The sequence below is a fragment of the Trachymyrmex septentrionalis genome, unplaced genomic scaffold (genome assembly GCF_001594115.1).
Source record: "Trachymyrmex septentrionalis isolate Tsep2-gDNA-1 unplaced genomic scaffold, Tsep1.0 scaffold40, whole genome shotgun sequence".
NCBI classification, from domain to species: domain Eukaryota; kingdom Metazoa; phylum Arthropoda; class Insecta; order Hymenoptera; family Formicidae; genus Trachymyrmex; species Trachymyrmex septentrionalis.
Window position 1 is genome coordinate 3,417,364 of NW_017305569.1, and position 13,704 is coordinate 3,431,067.

At 30.6% G+C, this 13,704-nt stretch overlaps 1 protein-coding gene across 1 annotated transcript in view; it reads right to left on the reverse strand.

The window, feature by feature from the left end:
• LOC108750969 overlaps positions 1 to 13,704 on the reverse strand; it is a 55,824-nt gene that overhangs the window by 36,571 nt on the left and 5,549 nt on the right. Inside the window, exon 2 of the mRNA XM_018490851.1 lies at positions 10,429 to 10,558. Within this exon, the coding sequence (XP_018346353.1) occupies positions 10,429 to 10,558 (130 nt within the window). The remainder of the gene's footprint in view (positions 1 to 10,428; positions 10,559 to 13,704) is intronic.

The window sequence follows — 13,704 nt, forward strand, 5'->3', positions numbered from 1 at the left end:
AAATTGTAATAAATTCAAGTTGCGCACCAACATCCGCGTTAGCTTCTTTTGGCATTTTATTTTTCATTATGTATATGTGTATACATACATATATATATATGTTATTGTATATATAACAATATAGGCTCTTTATTCAAAATTAATGGATCTATATGAGTTACATTTATTTATATTCTTATGTTCTTTTATTTTCATATATGCATATATATTTATAAACATATATTCTATTCTAATTTAAATTTTATGAAAATCCGTTACCTTAATGACAAATAATATGTCACTCACTAATGCACAGCAGTGATTGTGACTCCGTTGGAAAGCTCTAGTCTTCTCCTTCTCTCAGAATCATTCACTCGTACATACTATCGCATTAATTACGACCGCACATATTGAGCATTAGAACAATAATCCGTATTTGACGAGGCACTACTAGTATTAATTATACATAATGTGCACTTTATTATTTTACACTGCTATTTTATAATCCTATCGAAATGCAACCTCAATACTCGATGGATTTATAAATATATCCGCATTCTAATACCGCGCGATATATGTGATACTTTAATTAATAAAGTAAATAATGACTAATTTATATGCAATTATCCAATATTTAATATAAAGTATAAAATTATAAATTACATAAAATCAAAATTCAGAAATGTATATATAATGTATTTAGTATATCATACAATTCGTGTGTTTTACGCTCTTAATCCACAAAAAAATAATAAAAAATTATATTTAAAATTCAATGCAAGATACATTTAAATCTAAATATCATTAAGGAAACTTTTTATTACTCTCACGCGTATAAATATTGTAATAAAATGATATTTTATATAATTTCCCATTCCTTTTATAGTGACATATTCTACATATTTGCTTTGTGTAATAAAACTCGATTCATTTACAATTAATCGCAAAAATTAATTTAATTATACGAGCCGATCACAATCGCGAGCTAATTGTTTTATACAAAATAATCGCGTTTAGCTTCTCCTCGTACTAGACATGATTGCGTTTTAATAGGTAATGCGGAGACAAGCAGTGAGCCTCACGCCGCTACCTGCCGACTCGAGTCTCATTGTGCGACTGACAACATGGTGCGAGGCATCCTCGTGTATACCATAGCGCTCGTTATATTAAACAAGCTCCAAGACTGCGGGCTCTCAGAAAACTATTTTCCTTTTGAAATCTTCAATATTTAATAAGATAAAATTACAACGACTATTTTATTCGTTATATTTTAAATAAATTTTGATAAGCTGTTGCTACTGTACTTTATGTTTTATTTTGTAAACTTATTAGCATTATCTAAAAAAAGAAAAAGAGAAAAGAATTGATTTCATAAAAATATTAAAATTAATTATTATTAAGATTTGGTAAAAACATTCTAATCAATGAGAATATTTGTTCAATCTAATTAATATATATATAAATGTATTACAAACAATACACAGCAAATTTTGTTATGTAAATTATTTCTTTCCATTTATGATCATTTAAATAATTAATACAGCATTTAACTATTTTATTTTAAAAGTATTAAAGTAAATCATTTTAAAAAATACACATTTAAAATACATAGTTAATTTAGTACAGAGATATGTAAAAATATAACGAGTATAAAGATGTAAAAGCGATTTTAAATAAACACTGTTAAATTAATAATTAATATAAAATACAGAAAAATTATTATTTAATGTTATCTATAAAATATAAAATAGAAAAAATAAAATTATTATCTGTCATAAAAGGAAATATTATTTTATATAATTTTTTATTTTAATACTTATATTATAAAATCAATTTTTGGATTATTTATTTACGTCAGATATTTTACATAAATAAACATCTTATATTAAATTATCTCGGAAAAATTTTACAAGATTAAAAAATTATTAATACATAACTCAAGAATTGTTAATTGAATCGCAACGAACAAAACTAGTTGTATTGTAAGAAAAAACTTCATCTGAGTAAGAAACTTCATTTTTCAATTAAGTTCCTCGTAATTGCAAGTCTGATAAATATCAAATTGATTCTTAAGTCTTATTTATTAAACTTATTTATTAAAATTATATATTTTGTGAAAAAATTAGTAACATATATGTATATGCTACAAACGTAACATAGAAATTTATTACAGAGGCGAATCAATAGTCTTTGATTAAATATTTCTTAAAAAAATATCTTAGCTGATTTAAGCTCTATATAACTTTTAATTTTTAAGATTATAAAAAGTTTAAAGAGTACCAATAACTTTTATGACTTAATTACATCCGTCTCGCAAAGTTTCCTTCCCTAAGAAAAATCCTGCAATTTTTTTTCTATTTGGCTTAATTATAGAAGTGTTCATCAAAGAAATTATCTTCATCAAACTCAATTATTAATTATTAAACTTTTATTATCCTACTATTAATCATAATTTATGATAATACTGTACGATTTTTTATTACCTGATTTATATCATATAAAATTTCCACATTCTTGATTTATTTTCTATCTATACATATATTTATTTTTTCTATTTTTATTTTTCCGGCATTTCGACTCTTTCTCAGTTTCTTATTATTTTTCTTTGAATTTCTGTCTTTATTTCCTTGTCTAACCTCAGACAAAAAAAAATTCCATTTTAAAAACAAAATAAACAAATACGATCAATCCACGCAATGTTCTTTCGATGCTAATATTGTGTAACTATGAGTAGCATTTAAAACTTATAAATAAATTCATTTATTCATATTATTTTCTTATGTTTGAGATCTTTCCCACGGATGCACGTTTGATGAATAAAGCCATTAATTTTATGTAATCAATTTAACAAAATATAAACGTTCAAAATTTATATAATATAAAATGAATCGCTGAAATTAATTTCACATTCTGTATGAATATATGAAAACAAATATAATGTACTCTATTCTTAAATTACCGCTTGTTGTATAAATGCACTTTAAAACATAAGTGGCTATTGTATAAGCATCATTTTTCGTAACGCATTTTGAATATCGTAATATTGAAAATAATCGTAATATTTCTACGTTTGCAATCTTTCGTATTTCGAAAAATACGCCCAGGAAAGCATTCCGGAACTGTCAGGAGTCGTCGGAATTGGTAGTCTGACGGATATATTTCGAGTTCGAGGTCAGGCAGCCCCTTTCACGAGTGTCTCACATATATATTCGAGTGGCATCCTTGCAGCTTGATCCACCCAAAAGCAACTGTCTTTGTAATGGAAATGTCTGCCGGCATTGCCTGCCGCTGTGTTTTCTTGATGCGAAATCGTACCGTCGCGTCGTGTTCTTGAACTCCTGAGATTCCCACAAGACATAAACATCCGTTTCGATGGGAGAGGTGGGGTTGCTTCATGGGTAGAAAAATAGCTCGTAACGTTCTTACAGAATTCAAATGACGATCTACGGCAGCTCATAACAATAAAACCCACTTTGTTGTTTGACAAAATCATGATTTGTTGGAATGATAACAGAAGAAACTTTAACTTCGTAAATAAAAATTAATTACGTTAATCATGTGATAAAAGTGCTAAGATTCTGCTTAAAAAATAAATCAATTCTATGGAATTTATTTTAAAAAATATTTACTATTGTAAATATATTGAAAGGAATAAGACAAAGAGATGTCATTACAAGGTTTAATAAATTCTCTCTCTCTCTCTCTCTCTCTCTCTCTCTCTCTCTCTCTCTCTCTCATCATGAAATAGCGAGTTACAGTTATTTTGTGCAATTTCTCGTATACTTGAAATGAATAGAAAAAATGTCAAACATCCATTCAACAAAGTTCTAAATCTTACTGATGTAATTTCTATAGAATAGGAATATGAACGCCAACCGTATTGCATGATTGCGCCGTGACGCGCAATGTTTGTCATACCCGTCTGGACGTTCGTCAATCCAATTATCATGACAAAGGTTTGGTCATCCACATAATAATTTTGCTTCTATCTTACTCATGACCTACATTTAATTTTATGATTTGCGAAATATATATATCTATTATTGTGAAAACAGCTTTCCCAGTTTACATCATAATTGTTTTTATTCATTCAACATGTTATAAAATATTCTGTAAATTTAATGCCGAATATCAAAAATAAATCTCAGAGAAAAAGATCCTGTTCGCCCACTACCATTTATGATAGATGGATAATGTCATAAGCAAAGAAATATGAAATAAAAACTCTCGAAAAAAATATTAATATGAAAAGATATTTTAATAAAATAATATTTACAATCAATAGATTGATTTGAAATACCGAAAAATGCTCTCCTTTTTTGTTTTGTTAATTAATAAATAACTATATATCTAGAAATAAATTATGCAAAAATGAAATAAGCTATGTTCTCAGCTATATATTGTCAAATTAATAATATATATAGAAATATTGCTTAATAATATATATAGAAATATGTTTAACACAACATACATAGAAACAGATTTCATTTCTTTCTGAAAGAAGAAAATAGTTATTAGTACACATTTTGTAAGTCTGTTCAATCAATTGCAATTATTGTCTTTTTTATGAAAACTATTTCTATTCAAATATAATTTGCAAGAATTTTCATTGTATGTATATTTCCTTACTTTTGACGTCACAAGACGTCAAGACGTTCTCAGATAGTAATAGTGAATATACACACAGAAACCTTATGTGCGCTGCAGTGCTTGATTCTCTATCCTCTAAACATTAGATATTCCATTAACTTTTGTCGGGCACCATATATGATAATAACATTCATACAAATGCTTCCAACATGTCACATCTCTGACAGAAATCATTCCGGAGAAATGTCACTAAAATGCTCTTTTCCATTATATAATACAAACTTTTGATTCTGACTCACGGTAATACTTTTGCAAAATGGAGTAGCGTCTTTTTGACAATGGGCAAATAGAGGAACGGTCGAGACTTTCATACACCGAGAGCCTTAATTGCACTCATGGCAAATATTTGCATTTCAAGAGGCTTTTGCATGTCTGCATAATGTTTGACACAGATGCACGAGCGAGTTTGACCCTGGCTGATGAGAACCGGTATAAGTATCACAAGAGAATACTCCTTGTATGCTCGTGTATACTCATATCACACACGTACTGCGTAGCGATGAGCTACTCGAGACTCAAACAGGTGCACACTCGTTTAACAGTACACGAGCCAACTGCAAAATTTCGATCAATGCGTTATCACGCTTTTTGTGCGCTCGCGATAAAATGGATTTCCCTCAATTTCACTGAACAGCGAGAGCTTTTTAAATTTCTGGATAAACGAATAAACCTAACTGCTATTAAATGAAATTCTTCTGTAATTTATATTCGAATAGATCATTTTGTCATTAATGAAAATAATTTCTATTTGTTCATGATTACTTTATTATAAGGAAATTATTATTCATCAATTGTTATATTAATTTCTACTTCAATAATATGAGCGTTACTGTTTAGGATTAATGAATCAATCAACCTGCAATTGCAAACAAATCTATAATCGATCGCTATTGTACATTGGCGCAGTGTTGTAATCTAATTTTAGAACTAATATTTGGCATTTATATAATAGAATTTAATATTCATAGTTCATTGTTTCACTGCCCTTAGATTACAAAATGATGAAGTTTGCAGTATAAAAGTAATCGATAAAAAAAAAACTTCCGTTAAATTACTAGGCCGTTTTTCGCGAAAACAGATTCTTTTCGCGAGGACGTCCCACGCGATGAAGTTGCAATTTTGCGCATTACACGAAACTAAGTGAAACTAGAGCACAAGCGAGTCAGCTATAAACTACGATTAAAGTTCGAAACGCGCCGTACCGTACGGGCGTTATCAGTAGCGCCATTCGTAACAACGTACCCTCCCTTCGTCCTATATTCTTCAATGATAAAACCTACCCATATTACGAGTATTTCCTATATCACCGAAAAGGCAACATATTATGTATGTCTCCCAAAGAATATAACTTTCGTAAGCTGTTAACAACAATTTTAACTTTTTTAATCTAAATTATATAATAAGAAGTTAGCACCATGTAAGTGCTGTATATAATAAAATAAAACTTTTCTATTCTTTAAGAATAATAGAAGAAAATTTTAACATATAGGTACTAAAATTCTACTAATATTATAAAATCTTATCAATAATAACATTTATCTGTATCTCTGTATGTTATTTATTTCTATTAATACTTCAATATCCTTAACCCTTATTCTATAAAGAAACAAATATTTCTATGTACTACTAAAGAATTTCAAATTAAATAAAAATTGCAACAAAACTGCAGATACGTTTCCCTCTGAAAAGCAAAGGCGTTTGTCGAGTAGGAAATCATGTGGGAAATGGTTAGCTCGGTCTAACCCGCAATTCCTAACCAGCGAGCTTCAAATTTCGCCTGGCTCTCTCGCGTGAACGATTTACACGGAGCAACGAAGCGTGCACACATCCGTTCATCACAATTCCCGTCGTCGTTCTATCTCGAGCATTGATTTTGTTGCGGCAATCAAGAGAGCCCAGCCAGCGGAGCGCCACTGAAAAGGATACAGAACGAGATAGAGGCCGACTCGGATCGGAATCCAGCGGCTCGTGTAACTTCGATGGAATCGAAAGGTAGTCGTTCGGAAGGAAATCTAGGACCCTCCTCCGCATCCGCATCCCATTCCACCATTCGCCTTCTTTCTAGTTTAAACTCTTCCTTTTCTCTTCGTTCGTTTCCCTTGACTTCCCATTCAGGCGACTATCCAGCAATGAACAGTCTTCGCACTACGTGTCTGACACTGACCGGTATTTTCTACTTCGCAACAGCGGTTATTGTTCAGTCTTTCCCCTTGTTATCTTGGATTACGCTTCGCCGCTGCACACGCTGCATTAGCAACAATGATATTCAATTAACGATATGTTGAGTCACAGTAGGTTATTGATGCGTTAACGACAGATAGTAGTTACATCTCAAGTAACAAGATATCGCCATTACAACAATTCAAGGCCATTTTTCATCATTTAATATCAGTAAACTAAATAATGATAAAATAAACGTAACATTTGAGACAGTATATTACCGTCATAAATATATTGTTATTTAATCGTCATATATAATGGGGGGGGGGGATAACATTATTAATTACTGATATTCTTAATCAGGCAATAATTATAAGTAAATAAGTATAGAAAAAGGTCGGATGATATCGGACGGAATATCTTGAACCAATATATCCTCACTGCATATCAATATTTAACCAATGTATCGTTAATGAATTGTGGTACTATAATTTGTAATTATTGCTTAATTAAGAAAAATATTATAGTAATTAAGAATATTATTCCATTACTTATTACCACTATATAACTATTTATTCTACAGAGAAATAAGTTATATCTTAATAATATAACGTATTTTGTAAGATTATGTATATTTCTCTTTATAGTTATGACATAGTTTCGTTATAAGTGTTACGTCAATGGTCTATGTATAATTTGGAGCTCCATTTTTTACTTCTTTATTATGTTGGTGATATTATTGATTTACAATAGACATTATATTGACCGATCTGCTACTTTAAATGATACATATAATATATTGGCGGTCGATCTAAAATAAGCATAAGAAAGAAAAAGTGCAAAAAATATAAATTTTTTTATTGTTATTCTATATACAAGTTTATTGCATGTACATAGAACCTATTCAATTATACATTTTTTAATTTTTTCTTGGAAAACTATTTTGTTAAATAATTTAAAGTATTTATTGGCATGTACTTTATGAAATCTGTTTTATAAAATACATTCAAATTTTCTACTTTTTTCGTTTCTGTCTCAGATTTTTTTAAAGTGCATCCATTATTTCTAACTTCAGTCGCTTTCGAGATATCGTACGGCAATCAAACGTTTTGTCTCTCATAAATGTTCTCGTGCTTGTCATCGAGCAGTCGCGTGAGCGGACGGAATATTGCGGGCGCGATTTAATCTTTGCATACGCCCGCGAGTCGCTTCTGTCGTAATTCTAAACGGGCGCCGGTGCTATTATGCGCAACGATGCCTCAACTGTTGCACGCGAAGGATTAATTTCACGTGCCGGCGTGGAGATCTTGTTTGCAATTTCTTGCCCCGCGGGTATTAATACAGGGCGAAATCTCCGGGCCTGAAATTTCTCCCCAACCCAATTCGCCTTGTGTACATACCAGCCGCGTGATCTCGTGGGAGATCTAAAGTTCCAGTCATTTCTTGCCCGGCAGAGCAGGTTGCTGAGATGATCAATGTGCCTGCATTTCCCAAAAGTCCTTCCACAATCGATATCAATCGAACAATTATATGATTCGCCGCGCGCCAAAAGTTATAGAATCTAATCAAGACGTTACAAAAATGATTGCTATTAATTAATATTTTAGTTAACCGACACAAGAATTGAAAAATATTTTTACTTCAACTAAATGCTTCTCGTAAACTTATAATCGGATAATATAATTTATCAAAAGTATATTACAGATATAATATTGCCAATTAATTTTCCAATATTGGTACACTAATTACTAATAATTCATAATAAAAGAAATACAATTTAATTAATTTTCACACATATTAATAATAATAAAATTTAGTTTATACAAATTCGTTTTTCATTAATAATAAGACGATAACGTGCAAAATATTATTTACACGGAAAACACGATTTTGCTGAAATATCTAATATAAAAATTCAGTTGGATATGAAACTAAAAATGTTTTTGTTGAATCATCGGAATAATTATGTGGGAATCTGAAGCATAATGAGCAATGCTGCAAAAAACTGTTTTTGCTCATCATGCTTCAGATTCCCACATAATTATTTTGATGATTTAATAATATTATTTCAGATCTGTATCTAACTAAATTTTTAGATATTTCAACATAACTATTCTTTTCTCGAATAACACATACAAATTCAGATTAAATTTATTGAAATAAAATAAAAAAGATAATGGAAAACCTTCCAAGTTGTGCATATTGGAAAAGTTTTCGTATAAAAATAAAATTTTATTGTACAAAGCGACAAGATCTATCCTTACAGATGTAAATTCAAGGAATCTACGAATAGCTGCATTTCTGCTCAAATAGATTTGAAATACCGGCACTGCTCTGGTATTTGACCCTAAGGCTCTTCACGAGCTCTATTGCCATCACTATACTGCCTTTACACCACCGTTCACATCAGTGCAAGCTTCATCATGTAAGCGCAAGGTTATACCCTAAGAGAAGTTACGGCATAATACTCCAAGCCACTTTCAGTCTATGCGAAACTTTCAGTGAATTTAGCGGACCGAAATTAATTAACGGAAGACAATGTTCACCTGCGACCACCAAATTGGTTCGCTGCGTTTGCAGTTAGCAAAATTCGATGATAAATTCATTATTGTACAATAATCATTAAATCTTGAAGCACATTATCAGTGTGTATAATACAATCCTAATTAATTGATGTAACGTTATAAGTAATTTTTAATTTGAATTTTTTTTTATTTTATAATAATTATAATTACATTTTTCTGTTTTTATTTTCTTAATTTAATCATATTATAACTTTAAAGAAGACAAGTAAAATATTCTATTAAATGTTTAATTGTTTAATAATTACAAATTTTTGCATGTGTATTTCTTTCTAAGCAAAGTTTACAGTAATAGTCCATAAATTGTAATAATGCAGGCAACACTTGGTTAACTTTCACAGCAAAATATGATTTTCTGCATCACGTGAAACTTAGTTTGTCATATGATCGACATAGAATAATTTATTCTATCGATTATCCGCTTGAGTGGCATAGTCGACGCGTGTGAACGACACATTGAAACTCAGTTAAAATCGCTGACGACGCAGCAAAAATTTTTAATGCACAAACTGTCAAGCACTGGCGGCGCGAAAAATCCATTAAAATTTCTGTGCGTCATTAAAAACTATGACGTAATGTATTTCTAGAAAAGATGTCACAAGTCCTTCCGCTAATAATATTTCCATACTACTACTATTGCCACTTATTACTTTTTTCAAAAGATTATTATTTTCTTCTGGAAATCAATTTACATTTTTATAAGTTTTTGCACAAGATACAAATTGTTTTTGCAAAAATGGGAAACAAGCACACGGTAATTTTTCTTAAGCCGTTTAAATTGTATAAAAAATTATGTGCAAAAAATTTGACGCGTTGTAATTGTTTTCGCATCAAATCAAATCTTTTAATATTATATTATATAAGCAGATAATTAATATCTGTTATAAAACAGATGTTTTTAACATAAACGTTGGTTTAATTTATTAATTACGTGAAAAGTCATACTTTTCACTGCGTTTCTTTAATTTCTTCCGTTTTACATAGCCTTTTAGACTTTCAGAAAATCTTATAATGATACAATGATCTTATATTGATAATGATACAATGACGGACTTACCTTGACCCAGGTTTCGTGTTTGAATCTCACCGGTTCCCGAAACGGGCTCCTCTTCCTCGTTCGCGCCCGTTTTACAGTCTTTGTCGAACACTCGTAGTTCCGTATTGAATCGCCGTGTCACCGCGTCTTCCTGTAAGGGAGAGAAACAACTACCATCAATCTCGGTCACGCAAATGACGATAGTTCGTGAACTAGTTGATCACGCCTGATTTGAAAGTTACGGAATTCGGGCGTTTACATTGCCGATCGCTGAAGAATAAAGACGTCAACAGCAATACTTTGAGTGATGTCTTGTAGCGGAAATCGACATGTGTATAAATAATGTTACGCTGTTGGCTCTCTTATAACATAATGTCATAATATACGGCACTTTGAATATAATTTTTAAGTTTTAAATTTAAACAATTTCAATAATTATTAATCATGTTATTGTATAATAACATATAAACGGGTTATAATATAATAACATATATACCATAATACCACTTTCTCTCCATTTTATTCGTGAAACAAAGTTAAAAATGCATAATTCAGAAAACGCGTATCGAAAATTCCAGAACTTTAATGAAGCACTGTCTACATATTTGCTACGACATACAGAAAAAAATGTTGAAATTTCTGGACTAACTATATATTAAAGTTTGGATGCAGTTATCGTTTCGTTAGTGATGTATATGATATTTAGTATTAATTAATTTTTCATATTAATTAACTTATTAAACAATTGTGTGTAGTTGATTATAAATGCTTTTGATAATAGCGTTTTCGACATATGATGGTACTGCATGGTTTGTGTCATGTCAAATTACGCATGTTTGAATTCAACTTAATAATTCTACTAAAAATTTGTAGTTTTATGAATTTAGATGCAGTAACTTCAATATCAGCAATCGCTGATTTTGAAATCATAACAGTATTCCATGTGACGTATTCCACGAGAAACATTAATTAATCAAGTATAATTAATAAAAATTAAAAGTTTTAATTCACAAGAAAAGTTTCATTAACATTTGCATTTTAATAATATATTTCTCAGAAGTAAATTTAATTTTAAAAAATTTGAATTTTACGACTTGTGAGAAAAGGCTGTCTCAAGAATAACTCTTTTTTTTTACTCTTTAACTCAGTAATAAAATAAATAAATAAATCGAACGCTTCTGGTATTGAGAAATTTGTTCTTAACTCAAACTCTAAAAGAGAAAGTAATTTAAATATCTCACTCGTTTTCCATATGTACGTACATGTCTTCAACGTTCGCAATTCGCTTCGTAATTTCAACCGCAAGCATAGCTCACGCAATACGATTCATATACCACGAAAACATCGTTCCAAGAAGCTTTATATCAACGATCTTCAAAGAGCGGAAAATACCGCCATGTCTTCTCATCCTCCCTACGTACGTTACCGTATTTTCATCCTGCTTTTCTTGTTTCATTCAAGATACTCCGCCAGGTCGGTCTTTTCGGTACACTTTATCGCGCACTACATTGGAGGCGCGGAGGTTCATGTATCTGCCATAACAGCGCGTAATTTTTTTCTTTTTGACAAAAATCTCAGTGGAAATGAGATTTTCAGAAGTAATTTGAAGCGAATTTGCCTGTAAAAGGGTCGAGATGGAAGACAGATTCAAAAACGAAGAAGGGCGCTCACGTTAAAGAAACACGACTACGGTGATGATAACAGTGACGACAATGGCGAAGAAGGTGAGGAGGAAAAACGACATTGTAGAACAGACTGCTTTATTATGGCTTTTATTCAGCGTCTCAAATTTTTCTATCAAGTCAACTTTATGCGCTGTAATTTTCAAAAATTTTCAGCGATTGCAACATCGCAGAATCAATCCGTGGAAATTATTCGTAAACGCATAATCGCGCGTTTCACATATGCAAAACACGAGAGTATAACATTGGTCGTAGCGGCGTTAAAGTCATTTAAGCCGCATTAAGACTCAGGGATGTTCAAAGTAAAGCGAAATTGCGAGGCTGCCACTATATATCCCAAAGTAATCCGACATATCTTTCGCCTTAATCCCCAAGACCTGATACGTGCAGCGCACAACTTTGCCCCATGAGAAAATTTCTGAGAAAATTGCGCTATTCACAGAATTTGTCGATATAGAAGAAAACTTACATTGTGTAAATGTATATATTCTTGTACATATTTCAAAATTTATCAATAACAAAAATATAAACGTGTAATTAAACTTGTTAAACTGTCACAAATTGCATGCGTAACAGTTTTGCAATCGAATAAGCAAAATAAACAAAGTCGTTTTCAAATTAGCTAGAATAAAATACGAAATTAAAGAAAATTTTACATTTTCTCAATCTTTTGTCCAGCAAATAGCACATTAAATCGCAACAATAGTGCTCGCACAGAGCAGTGAATTTCACTCTATTGAAGGTCTCTTTCAATGCTTCGAATGAAGATTGATCGACGAAGAATGACGTAGTACAACGTAACATTTCATGGATACAAAAATCGTGTCAATACTATATATACTGTATACTATTTTCAATAATATACATCATTTTGTTATTCATGTTTTTTAGTGCATTAAAAAAAATTGTAAAAATTCCAATTTTAATTTATACAACTCTCTCTCTCTCTCTCTCTCTGTTAAATGTAAATTAAAAAAAATTAATCTATCCGTATCATACGTTTGCTTGTACATTTACTGTTAGAAAATAACAGTCAGCTATGTACCGTAGACTTGCTAAATCTTCCATCCTTGTTTCCACCAATATAGGAGCTGCACGAATTTCCATAAAATTGGGAAACTGCGGCTGAAACGAGCGTAAAGTCTAGAACGTCGTATAAATTCAAACTTCCGCATCCCAAATTTCTTTCCGCCAGTATGAACCACATTCTGGCATATGTAAAGAGAAATTAAATTCTCGTAACAAGAAATTTTATGATCTAATATGATTTTTGTTAAATTAATGTATGCTTTTCTAAATATTACTTACAAATAAATCTCATTTATTAGCCACAAATTGATTTGTAAAAAATTAAAATACGTGTGCAATCTATATAAATAAAAAATAAAAATAAAGTAATATATATCAAAAAGAGAGCTAACAATTTTTGAAGAATACTTCTTATAATCTATACATTTAGTATAAAATTTTATAACGTGCACAAACACACAATGCGTATAACATAAAACGCCAATGCATTTCTATTCTGTGGAAAATTGTCGCATATATACTCAAATTGTTACTCGAAAAATAAAAAATTATTTGATGTCCATGCAAGTTCACGTTGATTTTTTTT